A 19,175-nucleotide genomic window follows, 5' to 3' on the forward strand; every position below is an offset into this window, starting at 1 on the left:
CTTATTGTCCTTCTTGATTTGAAGAATCTATTGATAAAATAACATCATTTTGGCAAAAATCCTTACTGTTGTCATGAAATAAACACTTATACAAGGAATAAACTTGTGAGTGACACTACATGGCGTCTTAAGAATGTTTCTAATATGGAAAACCCAAAAAATAATATTGATAATTGGAGTTAACAGTCCTGTTTGTTGTTTATGGTTAATATGGTACTGTATACTAATGGATCAGGGAACACCTATTAAAATTAAAATATGAATTGATGGATCTTATAAACAAATTATTTCTTACTGTGAGTGCAGAACATTTGTATATCAATTTTGAATACTGAAGTTAAAACATAATGTAGTCTGTATGAATGTGTTTTTTTTTTCCTCCTGAACTTGACAGAGGAGCCTAAAACAAAGAGAAAAAGGAACTGTAAGTATACTAAAACTATGAAAAAATAAACAAAAGAATGATATCAAGTTGGGCATGTAAAAATACTGTTACTCACTCCCCGGCGGCCCTGTTGTCTTGGCTCCGCTCAGTGAACAAATTTAAACTGGAATAACTGCTGTTCAGCGGCCGCTAAGAGCTGCGTTTATTGAGGGGAGGTGGTCCCGCTCCCTTCACTCTCACAACAGGGAGTAAATAGGTGTATTTTTATGCACCCAACTTGTTAACATTCTTTTGTTTATTCTTTCATGGTTTTTAGCAAACTCATAGTTCCTTTTTCTCTTTCTTTTGGACTCCCCTATCAAGTCCAGGAGATAAAAACACATTCATAGAGACTACATTATGTTTTAATTTCAGTGTTCCGAAATGACTACAAACAAATATCCTATACTTGCAGTAAGAAATAATTTGTTTATTAGATCCGTCAATTCATTTTTGCAATTTAGGACGTGTTTTGCTGGTCCATCAGTATTTAGTCAAATGAACCATTTTTACTATTATCAACAAACAGGACTGAAGACAAAAACTATCAATATTACCATTTGATTTTTCCAAAGAAGAAACAAATGTCACAAATATCACTCAAAATTTTAATGTGTTGTTTTTTATTGCTTTTCTTTTTTTACAATTTGCTCACAGTGTACGTTACTGTACTCACGTCCTAGTTCGTGAACCATGGGCAACGGCTGATTGGCCTAGTAAGTGGTCCTGAGAGTCGGGATACCAGTTGCTACGAAATGGGAGTAGGCAACTCAGACATATTCTGAGTCATGGCCCCCCTTCTGCTCAGGCAGCTAACCCATTCAGAGGAGAGATCCTCACTTGGACTATGTGTAAGAAAGGGTAGCATCCTGCTTCACAAAATTTACTGAGCTCAGAACATTTTAAGCAAGCCTCGGACCTATGGGAGTAATGGAGTCCCACTCCCATTTGACAGGCAAGGGACTCCCAGAAAACAACTTCGTGAATGAAATGGAATTTGACGGGAAGCTATCAATATTAATGGGGCTTATGGAAGAAAGAATGTAGAACAGGCTGAGTCAGCAAAGAGGATGCATCTGGATGTGCTAGGAGTAAATGATATTCGGGTAAGGGGAGATAACAAGGAAGAGATACGAGGTTATAAGGCGTACTTGACAGGTGTTAAAAAGGGAAGGGCAGAGCGTGTGGTAGGGCTGTTCATCAGTAATACTATTGCACACAACATAGTTTGTGTTAGGCATGTAAAAGAGCGAATGATGTGGGTAAATTTGGCAGTTGGAGGAATTAGGACAAGAACTGTCTCAGTGTATTCACCTTGTGAGGGTGCAGATGAGGATGAAGTTGACAAGTTTTATGAAGCATTGAGTGACATTGTAATCAAAGTCTACAGCAAGGATAGGATAGTGCTAATGGGCGATTTTAATGCAAGAGTTGAAAACAGAACTGAAGGATACGAAAGGGTGATTGGTAAATGACGGGGAGATGGAAGCTAATAGGAATGGGAAGAGTTTGCAGGACTTCTGTGCTAGTATGGGTTTAGCAGTTACGATTACATCCTTCAAGCATAAGGCTATTCACCACTACAAATGGGAGGTAGGCGTACCAGATCCATAACAGACTATATCTTAACTGACTTTGAATTTGGGAAATCTGTAGTGAAGTTAAGTATCTGTAGGCCTAGGGCAGAGAAAGTTAAACCTGTCTGCAAACGTATAAGGTTAGAAAAGCTCCAGGACGAGAAAACTAGACAGAAGTACATGGATATGATCAGTGAGAATTTCCAAACAGTGTAGTAGTAGAAACAGCAAGGGAATACCTAGGAACAACTGCGTGCAAATATAAGAAAAAGTGAACATCTTGGTGGAATGATGAAATGAGAGCAGCTTGTAAACGTAAAAAGAAGGAGTGCCAGAAATGGCTCCAAATAAGGGATGATGCAGACAGGGAATTGTACATAGGTGAAAGAAACAAAGCGAAACAAACAGATGAATTCAAAAGGAAGTCTTGGGAAGATTTTGGTAACAACCTTGAAAGGCTAGATCAAGCAGCAGGGAAACCTTTCTTTACAGTAATAAAGAATCTTACGAAGGGAGGGAAAAATGGAAATGAACAGTGTTTTGGGTAATTCAGGTGAACTCATAATAGATCCCAGGGCATCACTGGATAGATAGAAGGAATACTTTGAAAATATTCTCAACGTAAAAGGAAATATTCTTGGTGACATCGCGAACAACCAAGCTCACAGGGAGGAGAAAAATTATGTTGGTGAAATTACACTTCATAGGCCTAAACTCCATTGTCATAAAGCAGCAGGAATAGATGAAATTAGACCTGAAATGATGAAGTATAGTGGGAAGGCAGGAATGAAATAGCTTCATAGAGGAATAAGATTAGCATGAAGTGTTGGTAAGGTACCTTCAGATTGGACAAAAGCAGTAATTGCACCTACCTATAAGAAAGGGAACAGGAAGGATTGCAACAATAAATTATTGAAGTATCTCATTGATTAGTATACCAGGCAAAGTATCACTGGCATTTTGGAAAGGAGGGTGTAATCAGGGGTTGAGAGGAATTTCGATGAAAACCAGTGTGGTTTCAGACCACAGATGGGCTGGCAGCATCAGATTTTCAGTATGTGCCAGGTAAGTGAAAAATGCTACGAGAGGAATGGACAGTTATGTCTACGTTTTGTAGATCTAGGAAAAGCATATGACAGTTTACCAAGGGAAAGGATGTTGGCCATACTGGGGGACTATGGGATTAAGGGTAGGTTATTTTTTTTTTTTTTTTATTTTTTTTGCTAATTGCTTTACGTCGCACCGACACAGATAGGTCTTATGACGACGATGGGACAGGGAAGGGCTAGGAGTTGGAAGGAAGCGGCCGTGGCCTTAATTAAGGTACAGCCCCAGCATTTGCCTGGTGTGAAAATGGGAAACCACGGAAAACCATTTCAGGGCTGCCGACAGTGGGGTTCGAACCTACTATCTCCCGAATACTGGACACTGGCCGCACTTAAGCGACTGCAGCTATCGAGCTCGGTAGGGTAGGTTATTAAAATCAATCAAAGGCTTTTATGTTGACAATTGGACTGCAGTGAGAATTGATGGTAGAATGAGTTCTTGGTTCAGGGTACATGCAGGGGTTAGACAAGGCTGTAATCTTTCACCTTTGGTGTTCGTAGTTTACATGGATCATCTGCTGAAAGGTATAAGGTAACAGGGAGGGATTCAGTTAGGTGGAAATGAAATAAGCAGTGTGGCCTATGCTGACGACGAGCAGGATGCTTCGCAGACGTATGTGAGAACCGTACCGTCAAATGAGTGAGTTTGAAGGAGGGCGCATTATTGGCATGAGAGAATGCAATGCATCCATCCGGGAAATTGCTGGTCATGTGGAACAAAGTGTGTCGGCAGTGCAACGGGTATGTACAGAATGGTTCACAGAAGGCCGCAGAACACAACAAGATGGGTCTGGTCGCATCATACAGACCCCCCCTCCCCCAAGAAGATCGTCACTTCATCCGAATGACATTACAGGACACATCTGTATCTCCCTCGGCTCTGGCACAACAGTGGAACAGTGTAACAAATCGTACACTATCATGAGTGACAGTCTATCGCCGTTTATTACGCTCTGGGTTACCGGTGTGTCGTCTACTTCTCCGCCTACCTTTGACTAATGTGCATAAACCTGCTAGACTGCAACGGTGTATAGAACAATGTCACTGGGGACAGGAATGGCAGCAGATAGTATTTTCGGACGAATCCAGGTTCAGTTTGTTTGAAAATTATGGCCACATTTCGGTTCGTCGCAGACAGGTGGGGAGGCATCACAATGACTGCATTCGCACATGACATACAGCACCAATTCAAGGCCTTATGGTGTGGGGTGCTACTGGGTACAACCACAAATCACAGTTGGTGCATGTCCAGGGCACTGTGACCAGTTTGACCTACATGAATGACATCCTGCGCAGCCATACCCTTTCTGCACGACGCGCTAGACGCCATATTTCAGCAGGACAATGCGCGACCACATGTTGCTGCACGAACACGTGCCTTCTTGTTGTTAGAAGATGTCAAACCGTTGCCCTGAACCGCCCGATAACTGGACTTGTCGCCAATCAAAAATGTGTGGGATATGGTGAAACGATGGGTGCGGCGCTGTGACCCAATGCTAACCACCAACGATGAACTGTGGAGCCAGGTGAATGCAGCATGGATGGCTATACACCAGGATGCCATTTGCGCCTTATACACGTCGATGCCATCACGCATGGAACAAGTTATCAGTGCCCATGGAGGACCCAGTGCCTACTAGGCAACAGGACATGTGCTGAACCTAGGTGACTGAAATGCTAATTGTTTCTGCAGAACATACTAATGAACATCTCCTGTGAATATGAATTTTCTATCTCTAGTCTTTCAAGGTGTTCTGTTTTTTATGAACATGAGTGTAGGTGCAATGAGTATGGTATGAAAATTAGCCTTTCGAAGACTAAAATGATGTCAGTAGGTAAGGAATCCAAGAGAATTAAATATCAGATTGGTGATATAAAGCTGGAACAGGTAGGTAATTTCAAATATTTAGGATGTGTGTTCTCCTAAGATGGTAATATAGTAGGTGAGATTGAATCAGGGTGCAGTAAAGCTAATGCAGTGAGTTCGCAGTTGCAATCAACAGTATTCTGTAAGAAGGAAGTCAGCTCCCGGATGAAACTATCTTTACATCGGTCTGCTTTCAGACCAACTATGCTCTACGGGAGTGAAAGCTGGGTGGATTCAGTATATCTTATTCATAAGTTAGAAGTAACAGACATGAAAGGAGCAAGAATGATTGCGGGTACAAACAGGTGGAAACAATGGCAGGTGGGTACTCAGAATGAGGAGATAAAGGCTAAATTAAGAATGAACTTGATGGATGAAGCTGTATGCATAAACTGGCTTAAGTGGTGGGGACATGTGAGGTGAATGGAGGAGGATAGGTTACCTAGGGGACTAATGGACTCTGTTAATGAGGGTAAGAGAAGTAAAGGGAGACCAAGATGATGATGGTTAGACTGATTTTCTAAGGATTTAAAGATAAGAGGTATAGAACTAAATGAGGCCACAGCACTAGTTGTGAACAGAGGATTATGGCAACGTTTAGTAAATTCACAGAGGTGGGATTCAACACCACCATCTCCTGAATGCAAGCTCACAGCTATCTGACTGTACCCTGACAGACAATATACGATGATTACAAAACAAAAACAAATAAAAATACAGTCACTCCTCGTTATATGCGTTCTCACATTACGCAATTTTGCTATAATGCGATTTAAAAAATGTACGTAGTTTATAAAATATTTTAATATACAAGTTAGGTTGCGGATACACAATCAGCCTGTGTATGATTTTATGACTGAGTGTGTGGTGCTGCAAGGCGGTGTGTAGTCGGTTTCAAAATGAGCACTGAGTAGCTGTGTTGTGTTGTCTCAGTGCTGACTGGCAGCATGTGGTCAGTATTAAGAAAGCATTGAGTTAGTAAGCTGTGCTTTATTGTTCCTAAAAAACATTATGGAGAAAAGAAAAGGTGATCAAAATGCTTCCAAAATCAAAAATCAAATGAAATCAGTAACAGTTGAAGAAAAGCTGGAAGTTATAAAGCAATATGAACACAATAAATGCACTGTGGACTTTGTCAAAACTACAGGAATCTCAGAATCAATCCTGAGAACCATACGAAGTCAAGCCGAAAAAATCGAAGAAAGCTGCAAAATTGTGACCGTAATGATGTAATTTAAGATAACACAAATAAGGGTGCCAATTATGGAGAAAATGGAATGAATGTTGGCCTTATGGATTGATCATACTATACGTTCTATCCCGATATCCACCATGGTTATTCAGGCAAAAGTAAAAGCTCTGTTCAAAGAACTGAAAGCATCCTATCCATACCCTGAAGTGCAATGTTTTGCAGCAAGTGGTGGTTGGTTCGAACATTTCGAAGGACGGCATGGATTCCATAACCTTAAGCTAACAAGGGAGACTGCAGGAGTGGGTGCTGTTGCAGCTGAATATTTTCCTACACAATTACAAGTAGTAATTAAGAAGCATAAATATTTGCTACAAGTGTTCAACCTGGATGAAACAGGCTTGTTCTGGAAACGTATGGCAAGCAGAACATTTCTGTCAATACGAGAAAAGAGGATGCCCGGTTTGAAAGCCTCCAAAGATCGTCTCACTTTGTTGTCAGGAGGAAATGCGTCTGGAGACCGTAAAGCACACACCTGTTGGTTTATCACTCTGAGAACCTACGAGCACTCATGGGCTACTCTAAGCAAGAACTGCCAGTTGTTTGTGCTCAAACAAGAAAGCCTGGATAACAGGCGCTATGTTTGAGTCCTACTTCTCCAATGAAATCTGTCGTAAGCTGTAAGCTTATTGTAAGAAAATAAATGTGCCCTTTAAAATCCTGTTACTTTTGGATAACGTGCCAAGGTATCCTCCGAATATCGCAGATGCTGATTTGTTTCTGCCACCGGAAACATCATCTCTCATTCAACCCATGGATCAGAGTGATAATGCAACCTTCAACAGCTGCAAAACATTCATGCAACTAGTTGAAGATAAGGAAAACGACGTGTCCATGGCAGAGATTGAGCGGGCCACTAAAAGAATGAAATGAGGCAAGGCAGGTGGAATTGACGGGGTCACCATAGAAATGATAATAGCAGCAGGAGCAGTTGTTCTACAGTGGTTGTATAGACTCTTCAGAGTGATATGGAGAGAAAAGGATGTTCCAAAAGAGTTGGCGAAAGGGGTCATTATACCAATTTTCAAGAAAGGAGACAGGAAGCAATGTAAATATTGCAGAGGAATGACACTGATACCTAATACAGCTAAGATCCTTGAAAGAATCTTGGATAAACGAACAGGAGACAGAGTAGAGGGAAAATTGGCAGAACACCAGTTTGGATTCAGAAGAGGCAGGTCCACATTTGACCCAATATTTAAATTGTGTCAAATGATGGAAAGGTATTGTTGGGAATATGGAAAGGACATGGTAGTAATGTTTCTAGATATTGAAAAGACATATGTCAGTGTCCCAAGGAATTTGGTATGGAAAACATTGACAGAGGCACAGACTGGGAATGAAACAATGCAGATGGTAATAGCATTGTATCAAAATTGCGAAAGCTGTGTTAGAACCAAAGTGGGTCAAACCAAATGCTTCAGAGTTGAGACAGGCTTAAGACAGGAAAATCTATTGTCTCCCTTACTCTTCATTATCATCATGGATAGAATTTTACATAATATCAAGGAGAAGATGATGGGTGAGCAAGTAAAGTCTATGCTCTTTGCTGATGACATCGAGGTTTGGGGAGATAATGAAGAGGAAGTACACACACAAGTTGATTTATGGAATAAGGAGATAAGAAATTTTGGAATGAAGATTAGTACTGCAAAAAGCAAGACTTTGGTCATGATTAGAGGTAACAGAAAGTCCAGGGGAGTGATAAAAATAGGAAATGAAGAACCTCTTGAAGTAGTGAAAACATTTTAATACTTGGGCAGTGTGATGTCACAAGATGGAAATTTGGATGGAGACACTGATTTAAGAATACAGCAGTCTGCAAGTCTCTACCAGTGTGTGAGAGACATTGTATGGAATAAAGATGTGCCAATGAAGTGCAAGGAGGTTTTATACTCATCCTATTATAAACCTATACTGACCTATGCTTCAGCAGCTTGGACGTTGACTAAGCAGAACCAAAGATACAAGCAGCTGAAATGAGGTTCTTGAGGAACATGCAGGGAAAGACGAGACGAGATAGAATACGAAATGAGGAAATAAGAAGCAGTGTGGGAGTGTGTAACGTCAAGAAGAGATTGATATAGCAAAGCTAAAATGGTTTGGACACATGATGAGAATGCCAGGAGAGAGAATTCCAAAGAGAACATTCATGGATACAGAGATGGGAAAGAGGCCTAGGGGATGGCCTAGAATGAGATGGAGGAGCTCTGTTGTGGACTGTATTGCAAATAGAGGAGTCGATAGCAATAAAGTACTAGAAGAGGAATCTTTTTTTTTTTTTTCTAGGGGCTTTACGTCGCACCGACACAGATAGGTCTTATGGCGATGATGGGATAGGAAAGGCCTAGGAGTTGGAAGGAAGCGGCCGTGGCCTTAATTAAGGTACAGCCCCAGCATTTGCCTGGTGTGAAAATGGGAAACCACGGAAAACCATTTTCAGGGCTGCCGATAGTGGGATTCGAACCTACTATCTCCCGGATGCAAGCTCACAGCCGCGCGCCTCTACGCGCACGGCCAACTCGCCCGGTAGAAGAGGAATCGTGGAAAGGTCAAGTAAGATGGAGGGCTTTGGTACACTACCCTACGCAGAGAGAATCTGGAAACGGGAATGGATGAAGAAGAAGAGTTGAGGAAACAGATGGAGACATAACTAGTGTCACACAATTTTGGAAGAACTTCACCATAAAGAACGCAGTTAAAAACATTGGACATGCATGGGTAGAAGTTAAAGAATCTTATATGAAGGGAGTTTGGAAGAAGATTTGGTCTCGTAGTGCTAATTCTTTTGATTTTGATCCTGAACCCGAACTTACCAGTTTAACACATGCAAACGTTAACATGGCTAAATCTACTGGATCTGAGGACGTAGACAAGGCAAATGTGGATGAACTCCTCCAGTCCCACTATGCAGAACTCACTACTGAAGACCTTGAATTGGAGAAAGAAACGTGAAGAGGAAGAAGCTCAAATTTGAGAACCTATTGAACAGCTTATAACAAGAAGAAATGGCTGACTTTTAAAATCACATTCATAATGCAATCAATATTATTGAAGAGAATGACCCTAATGAGGACAGAAGTGCTAAACTTGCCAGAGATTTTCAGAATTCCGTATCTTGCTACAAAGAACTCTACAGGGAGAAGAAGAATACTAACTGCCAGCTGAGTCTCGACCACTTCATTAAAAAAAGTAACAATCCTCAATTTGCTGACCCAGGACATTCAAGAGGGAACCAGAGATGGATAATCCAGACTCACCAGACCAAGTCATTTCATCATCAGACTGAAGATTCTCAAAGTTATGTACATACGCAGAGTTTCAGACTGTAGTAACAGCAAAAATAAACAACATGCACTTGTTTAAAACTCATAGGATTTTTTCCTTGAAATAGTCCCTATCTCCTACGTAACCGATAGTATAATACAATCACTTTAGAAGTTTTCATATCCGATGATTACTTCAAATTCATCGTGTTAAGCGAGGGATACCTGTACCGTAAATAATTAGCCTTGATGATGTTCATACAAGTTAACAATAATTCATCACACTTGTCATTGTGGTCATACAATATTTGTTATCAGGAACAATCACTAAAGTAGGACACATCAGCTTCTGCTCTATGCTTTCTGCCATATCACAATTTTGTCTAGCAAATTATTAAAAAAAGAATCAGATTTCATTCTAGCACAGTATGTAGTTTTAACTCACACTTTGCAATCACTGGGAACATTAAAATCTTCAACTAACAGTCTAGATGTAGTAGTTCTGTTCTGGTTAATAGCAACTGGAAAACCACCTGTTCTGATTGCCACTGCATGATCTATAAAGAAAGAAAATACAGCAATAACTTGAACTGAATTACACAAGCAATATGCATACTATTATAATTTTTTTACAATTTGCTTTAAGTTGCACTGACACAGATAGGTCTTATGGCGACGATTGAATAGGAAAGGGCTGGGAGTGGGAAGGAAGGAACCGTGGCCTTAATTAAGGTACAGCCCGAGCATTTGCCTGGTGTGAAAATGGGAAACCACAGAAAACTATCTTCAGCGCTGCCAACAGTGGGGTTCGCACCCAGTATCTCCCAAATACAAGCTGATAGCTACGTGACCTTAACCGCGTGGCCAGTTCTTACTTGTTATACTATTGTGAGAATGCTTTCAGGAAGTGTATGTTACAATATACTGCACATACGGAACTCCATCAGGTGAACATTCCAGTTAAAGATAAGTAAAACAATGAGGAAATAAGGCAAATAACTGTTCAGTAAGAGAAAATGTTCGTATTTTTTCATTAATACATTCCTTGGATAAATAATTCATGATGTACTTTGGCAGAAGAGGAGAATGGCGATATTTGGTATCATCACCCATGGCCAGTAGCGTAGCCAGGATTTCAGTTTGTGGGGGGGGGGGGGCATTCATCCAGAATTTTATTTTGATAGGTGTCCAAACTTCCAAACTTTAGGTGGTGTAGAATACCTAAAAAGGAAATGAGTGTCCTTGGATCCACGTAAGAGTGGCGCATTTGTGCAAATTCCGGAAGCTAATAGTAATCTTCTTCTTCTTCTTCCCCCGTTTTTCCCACATCTGTTGGGTCGCGGGTGTGAACTGTGTCGCACATGTCAATCTGGCCCTGTTTTACGGCCGGATGTCCCTCTCGACGCCAACCCTATATGGAGGGATGTAATCATTGTTGTGTCTTTCTTTGATGGTTGGTAGTATAGTATGTTGTCTGAATATGAAGAGGAAAGTGTTGGGACAATCACCCAGTCCCAGAGCCAGAATAATTAATCAGACGCGATTAAAATCCCCGACCCAGCCGGGAATTGAACCCAAGACTCTCTGAACCGAAGGACTCAACACTGATCATTCACCCAATGAGTCGGACTCCGGAAGCTAATATTAATATACATTATAAACTGACTGAGCAAATGTCATGGGATAGCGGAGCACTGATGTGCAGGTGTGTTGTCTGTGCACCACACGCCCCCTGTGCCAGCGGCAGTTGTATAGGAGACCTTGTGAGCAGTGGCTGTGCATATGACAGGTGTAACATGGAAAGTCGTCGTGAGCTGACACCGTTCGAATGGGGTATAGTGGTCGGTGCCCGACGGATGGGAAGTGCGATTTCGGAAGTGGTGCGGGAATTCGGCTTCACACGATCAACCGTTTCTAGGGTGTATCGTGAATGGTTGAATGCGGGTGTCACCGTCCACAACAGACGAACGACCGGCCGTCCAGCCACCCTCGATGACCGTGACCGGCGACATCTGAGACGGATTGTCAATAGTGACAGACGTGCAACAAGTCATGGCTCAATTCAACACAGGCTGTGCTAGACACGTATCCCAGTGGACAATCCGTAGGAACATGGGTTCTATGGGGTATGGGAGCTGGCGCCACACACGGGTGCCACTGTTAACCCAACGTCATCGGGCACGACGACGCGCATTTGTCGCCAGTCACCAGGGATGGACACTGGAACAATGGCGTAACATGATATGGTCGGACGAATCACGATTTTAATGACACCATGCCAATGGGAGGCACTGTGTATGGCGTAGACCACATGAAGCGTTGGATCCCGCCTGCCTCGAAGATGTGGTCCAGGGCGCTGATGTCTCTATTATGGTCTGGGGTGCATTTTCCTGGTATGGAATGGGCCCCCTAGTTGTTCTGGAAGAGATTTTGCATGATATGCGGTATGTTGAGCCGCTCGGTGACCATCTCCACCCATTTTTGGCCTTCCAGCGCCCAGACGGTTCTGTGGTGTTTCAAGATGATAATACGCCGCCACATCTCTCCCACGTCGCCCGGGAATGGTTCCCGGAACATGCAGCAGAGTTCCAATGACTGCCATGGCCACCCAGGAGCCCCGATATGAACCCTATCGAGCATATCTCGGATGTCCTGGAACGCAATCTCCGTGCCATGGATCCTGCACCCACGAACAGATCAGCATTGGCGGCCGCTCTGCAAATGATTTGGTGTCAGCTGCGTCCAGAGAACTACCAGGGACTTGTCGACTGACTTCCACGGCGTCTCACTGCAGTGTGCAGGGCCAGAGGAGGCCCCACACGCTATTAGGTGACTATCCCATGACATTTGCTAAGTCAGTGTATATAAAATGCTTAATAAAAGTACATTTGTTAAAACTCCTGGGGGGTCTGGATTCCTTGAACGAACCCCCCCCTCCCCAGCTACCTCTGTTACTCCCATCCCAACATAACTGCAGCATTTCATATATTCAGAGTAACAGTGAAATGAATGCAAGAATAAACAGTTTGAGTAAAGATGCAATATTACAATTTATTAAAATTCGTATCCACCTTATTCAATACATTAAAATGTTGTTAAGATGAAATTACAACATATATTTTATGAGAACTAGTTTCTTTTTTTTTTTTTGCTATTTGCTTTACGTCGCACCGACACAGATAGGTCTTATGGCGACGACAGGACAGGAAAGGGCTAGGAGTGGGAAGGAAGCGGCCGTGGCCGTAATTAAGGTACAGCCCCAGCATTTGCCTGGTGTGAAAATGGGAAACCACAGAAAACCATTTCAGGGCTGCCGACAGTGGGGTTCGAACCTACTATCTCCCGAATACTGGACACTGGCCGCACTTAAGCGACTGCAGCTATCGAGCTCGGTAGGGTAGGTTATTAAAATCAATCAAAGGCTTTTATGTTGACAATTGGACTGCAGTGAGAATTGATGGTAGAATGAGTTCTTGGTTCAGGGTACATGCAGGGGTTAGACAAGGCTGTAATCTTTCACCTTTGGTGTTCGTAGTTTACATGGATCATACTACTACTATCCTACTACTATCTCCCGAATACTGGATACTGGCCACACTTAAGAGACTGCAGCTATCGAGCTCGGTGGGAACTAGTTTCAACACCTTATTTTGCGTCATGTATTTCAGCTGATGATGATGCAAAATAAGGCGTTGAAACTAGTTCTGATAAAATATATGTTGTAATTTCATCTTAACAACATTTTAATGTATTTAATAAGGTGGATACGAATTTTACTAAATTGTAATCTTGGTTCAATACGGACGAATTATGAAATTTATCTACTTAACTAAAGATGCAATATTCTGGTTTAGGATAAATATGGTAATGTTATTATAATAATGGTCATCTGATAAGCAATAAAGAAGTGACATTTTATAAAAATAATGCGGCAAAGAAATACACACACTCACACACACGTCGAATACTGGTTTCTCGCACTTCTTGTCCAATGGCTGGATGATGAAGCTAAGTGAATGATGGCCCGACTCGTTATTTCGACATTATAAACAAACCCTAGATGACACAGACTTCGAATCCTACAGCATCTTAAGAAATCGCACAAAGCAGTTAATCAGAAATAAAAAATGTATTATTTCCAGAATTTAGCCAGCAACTTAAATTCTAATCAACTTAGACCTCTGGGAATAGGAAAACAACAACAGAGACAGACAACTCCTGACATTCCACTTTACGAACTGAACGATTACTTAAGTAGAATAAATATTCAACCTACCCCAATTAACTGCACCGACTCACCGCTGTCCCCTCCAGCCAATCCAGCAAAGAGTCACAGTACCACGACAGCGCTTTTGATGGTTACTGAAGACAATAGAAATGCTATGGACAAATGACTGCTCACTATAGTTATCCTTCTTGACTTCAGTAGCGCCTTTGACACTATAGTATTTCCGACTATGATAAAGAAAATGGAACGGCTAAATTTCGACCTGGCTGCGCTTAAGGTTTTCAGTTCTTATCTGAGTAACCATCAACAGCGTGTAACAGTAAACGACAAGGCCTCTAAATGGAAAATGAAACTTAATGTTGCCCCACAGGGCAGTATTCCAGGGCCTCTAATTTTCTGTATTTACATCAATGACAGACATACCATCTGTGACAGGAAATAACACACACCACCTCTATGCTGACGATCTTCAAACATATCGACACTGCAAGACAAGATATTAACAATGACCTCCGACGACTCAGTGTATATGCACAACGAAACTCTCTTATAATAAACTCCACAAAATCTCAGGCAATCATAATTGGATCACGAAAATTGCTGAGCTACTCAAACAACGTTGCAATCCCACTTATCCTACTGAATGGTAACATTATTCCCTACAGTAAAATGGTTAAAAATCTCGGCGTAATGATGAATGAAACAGTTGATTGGTCTGATCACATGAAAGAAATACGTAAAAAGATTTTTGGAGTTCTTCACCCTCTTAAATGGCAGAGGGATGTATTTCCATTTGAGCTACAGGCCAAACTAATACAGACACTAATTCTCCCTATTCTTGATTATTGTGATGTTGTTTCAGTTGACATGACGAGAGAAGAAATATGTAAACTTCAACGAGCACTGAATTCCTGCCTGTGATTTATTTATAATATCGGGTATGATGTTCATATCTCCCCATACTATCAGGCTGTCTCATGGTTGATGTCTGATAAACGTTGGCAGCTACACACTTCAACGATGGAGTTTAGAGTGGTAGCTGAAAGTCAGCCACTGTATATTTATTCTAAATTCATCTTTTTATCATCATTTCACAACTTAAATACACGTTCTAGATTCATTCTTTCTATTCTACTGTACCACACATATAAAATTAATAGATCATTTGTGGTGACTGTCGCCAGATTATGGAATACCCTGCCAGCTCAGGTCAGAGAAATGAGCTTTTTTAAAATCATGATTTATGGTCACCTGCCGAGAATACCTGCTGAGGACAGCTGACTGAATGGTTGAAGTATGAATGTGTGCGTGCTTGAGGATTAGTCATTTTTAAGAGTTTTTAATATTAATTAGTTTTTAAAACATGAATTTAATTAGTAATTTATTTAAATTTATTTTCAATTCTATTAGTTTATGTAGCTTTAACTATTTTAAGTATCTCAGTATTTTATTTAAGATTCTGATTAGTATGTGGTTAAGTGTACGAGGGGGCCTGCAGCCCTAACTTCGCCACTGTACAGAAGGCACTAATAAATAAACAAATACCGAGCTCGATAGCTGCAGTTGCTTAAGTGCGGCCAGTATCCAGTAATTGGGAGATTGTGGGTTCGAGCCCCACTGTCGGCAGCCCTGAAGATGGTTTTCCGTGGTTTCCCATTTTTCACACCAGGCAAATGCCGGGGCTGTACCTTACTTAAGGCCACGGCCGCTTCCTTCCAATTCCTAGGCCTTTCCTATCCCATCGTTGCCGAAAGACATATCTGTGTCAGTGCGACGTAAAGCAAATAGCAAAAAAAACAAATAAATAAATAAATAAATAAATAAATACATAAATATACTGTAGAATGTAAAGCATATGGGTATATATATTTTGTTATTTGGTAAAGAAAATACATATCACAACATATGCTAGGTAGGGTTTACCTTGTCCTATTAGTTTCCCTTGCGGTTAGGGCCACGCAGCTGTGATCTTGATTCCGGGAGATAGTGGATTCGAACCCCACTGTCGGCAGCCCTGAAAATGGTTTCCCGTTATTTCACATTTTCACGCCAAGCAAATGCTGGGGCTGTACCTTAATTATTAAGGCCATGGCCGCTTCCTTCCCACTTCTAGGCCTTTCCTATCCCACCATCATCATAAGACCTATCTGTGTCAGTGCGACGTAAAGCAAATTGTTAATTACTTTCCCTCGCAAGCCTGGGATACAGAATATAGTACCGTTGTATAAAGTTACAGTTTTGTGATGCTAATATTCGTATGTATGATTTTTATTAACATGCCAGAAACCAATGACACGGAGCTGTTGCCATTTCAACACCGTTTTAAGGGCTACCGACCCCAGACGGGATTTGAACCTGCAAACTCGGACTCAGAAGGACAGCGACTCAACCAACTGAGCCACATAAAAAGGAGGCGTTTGTGATTATTGTTATAAATAGATGCAGTTAGTATTTTTACAAAGGTTTTATGAGGAGCATTTATTAAGGCGTACGTTTTTCAACTGTCCTAAATGCACGAGGCCGGACAGAAGAACTAACTGGAAGCTAAAGAGCCTTGCAGGGGTGTCGCTTCCTTCTCTGTTCACTTTTCCAAACCAAACTCCATGGCGTAACAGCCCCAAAGGGCCATCGCCTACCAAGCGGCCACTGTTCAGCCCGGAGGTCTGCAGATTACGAGGTGTAGTGTGCTCAGCACGACGAATCCTCTCTGCTGTTATTCTCGGCTTTCTAGACAGGGGCCGCCATCTCACCATCAGATAGCTCCTCAATTATAAACATGTGGGCTGAGTGTATCTCGAACCAGCCCTCAGATTCAGGTAAAAATCCCTGACCTGGCCGGGAATCGAACCCGGGGCCTCCGGTAAGAGGCAGGCACGCTACCCCCTACACCGCGGGGCCGCCTGGTTACTTTTAGGTCTTCTTATTTTAGAATGTGGCTTAAGGCATCCTGCATTCAATAGGCATGGGATGGGGAAGATACAGCCTTGTTTTGGGTGCAGTAGAGTTGGCCTTTCTAATCTCCCGCAATCGAAATATCTATGACCTGGAAGGTAATCACCTTCATGGGGTGTAGTACCAAAGTGGTTCCTTTTTATAAGAAGACAAATTAAATGAAGATTCTACTTCCTCACAAACGAAGAACAATATTACCAATTTTACAAACAGTTTCAATAATGCAGCCGGTTTATGTTAAGAGTACAGAAGCTATGATTGTACATGGTAACAATCAAAACCATCAATATGTACTGAAGATCCGTCACAGCACTCGGTAGGACTGGCTTTCTTTTCATATCCACCGGGTGAGTTGGTTGTGGAGTTTTATCTCCCGTATGCAGATATCAGACTGTGCCTCTTAAATAGGCTTCTGATAAGTTCACCTGCATGCACCCCAGCGTCAGTGGGTAGGGTCTGACACATCCCACTCTGACGAGTCTAGTGTCAGACCTAAAACGAAACGCTGGTTAATACAGCAAACGCCGGAAAAATCCTATATCTAATTTTTGATCTGATTTTTGCAGTTAGGGGCGCACAGCTGTGTGCTTGCATCTGGGAGATAGTGGGTTCAAACCCCACTGTCGGAAGACCTAAAGATGGTTTTCCATGGTTTCCCATTTTCACACCAGGCAAATGCTGGGGCTGTACCTTAATTAAGGCCACGGCCGCTTCCTTCCCACTCTTAACCCTTTCCTTTTGCATCGTCGCCATAAGACCAACGGTGCGATGTAAAGCAATTTCTAAATAAAAATTAAAAATCTTTTCACAACCCCTTCCAAGGAAAAGTTGTATCCATGCTACTGGCCTGGACATACACCGCCATTTCACCGTCAGATAGCTCATCAATTATAAACACGTGGGCAGAGTGTATCTCAAAACTTTAAAAAAAAATTACTTATATGGCACAAAATGAGGAACTAAGTGCAGCTCACAATCCTGTCACAGTCTTAACAACGCTGCAACTTAAACACAGCACATCTCTCAACCATGGTACAACCCGAGGATTCCTAGGATGTTGTTTCCGGGAACTGATGTGCAAAATCTGACACGATGTTGTAAGCTTGCAACTGCTTCTGGCCGTGGCCCCCGTTATCTCCGTGATCACGTTCCGGCCCCCTCCTGAGTAATCCCTTGCCTAATTGCTCCTTTCCTCATGTCTTGACATTTGTCACACAATCCTACGTGTTTTCCTTTCATTCAAGCAGCACAAATATGTAGAATTGTGTATGGTCCTATTGACCCTTGCTAGTAAATTCTTTGTTGCTACGTTAATTTAACATTTCGGCGTAAGTTTTTAAGTCGTTCATACCGTACGTAAAACAACGGCTGAGCCTCGCTCTAGTTTCAGGAAAAATTTTGGGGGGGCCCAGGGGGGCTACGCCAGTACCCATGGCACATGTAATCTGTGGTGGGATGGAGAACTGGAACTAAGCATTGTGTGTTGTGAAAGTAATTATTGAGTTTGGAAATGTAAATTACTATTTACCCATTATTTGAAAATAATGTATTATAGAGTTTCTTGTTATGTGTACCATTTTATTTTTGGACAGTATCAACATTGCAAGATGCAAGAAGTATTTTGCAGTGAGTTTTGGTATTCAAATTTATGTAACTAGAAAAAAATGTTATTTAGGAAAACCTCAAGAATGGAACTTATGAACTTTATTGTTAACATTGCAAGAGTGATTAAGTGATCTGCATATCAAGACGTAATTTATTAACATTTGAAAAATGTAAGGTGCTTTAGTTTTGAGACATCCTATACCACACGTGCAGTTACAGCTGTTGTAATAGGTGTCGCAATAGGAATAATCAAGAAATTGCTAACTATCTCAATATAACCATATATAGTCATGTAATTTGATTGGCCAAAATAAAAGGGTTTCCTATTGGCAAAATGAACGGCAATCTAGTGGAAATTACATCCTATTGGCTGTTTGTGATCTGGCCATTTCCGGTCTTCTGCCGGCTTCGGGAGTATATGATTCAAGTTCTTGGCGTCATATTCCATCCGACCGGCCTAGCGAGTGCTCGCGCTCGAGGGTTTCCCCTCCGGGGACCTTTCCTCCTTCTTGGTGATATTTCTATTGCCATTTCAATGTTTTCTGATTTCGTTTGATTTAATATAATTCCTTTTGCGTTTTGGTATGTTCTCATTAAAAGTAATTTTCTATGTTTTAATTCAACGTGTCTGAGTTTGCCCTAGATTCCCGTTGTTTGTAATTTTAATTCTTTCAGCTGCATTTTTAATCAACCACCATTGTAATTCTGCGCCTTGAGTATCCTGATTATGTTTTCATTTTGTTTAGTCGATCTGTATCTGTCATTAAGGTCTAGTTAAATATCCTTGGTCTGTGAGTTAAGTATCAGTTGCTATGTTATTTAACTTGTTTCTTGTAAACCTTAATTTGTTTTTTAAATATAGTAGTGCTAGAGGGTGATTTATCGTAAACCTTTTCTCCCC

At 41.5% G+C, this 19,175-nt stretch overlaps 1 protein-coding gene across 2 annotated transcripts in view; it reads right to left on the reverse strand.

The window, feature by feature from the left end:
• The window catches only part of LOC136862912 (FAST kinase domain-containing protein 2, mitochondrial), a 116,813-nt gene that overhangs the window by 18,134 nt on the left and 79,504 nt on the right, over window positions 1–19,175 (reverse strand). For both annotated transcript variants that reach the window (XM_067139193.2, XM_067139194.2), the window contains one exon: window positions 9,935–10,046. In XM_067139193.2, coding sequence (XP_066995294.2) covers window positions 9,935–10,046 — 112 coding nt within the window. The remainder of the gene's footprint in view (window positions 1–9,934; window positions 10,047–19,175) is intronic.

Source organism: Anabrus simplex, chromosome 2 (assembly GCF_040414725.1).
Source record: "Anabrus simplex isolate iqAnaSimp1 chromosome 2, ASM4041472v1, whole genome shotgun sequence".
In the NCBI taxonomy this organism is placed as follows: domain Eukaryota; kingdom Metazoa; phylum Arthropoda; class Insecta; order Orthoptera; family Tettigoniidae; genus Anabrus; species Anabrus simplex.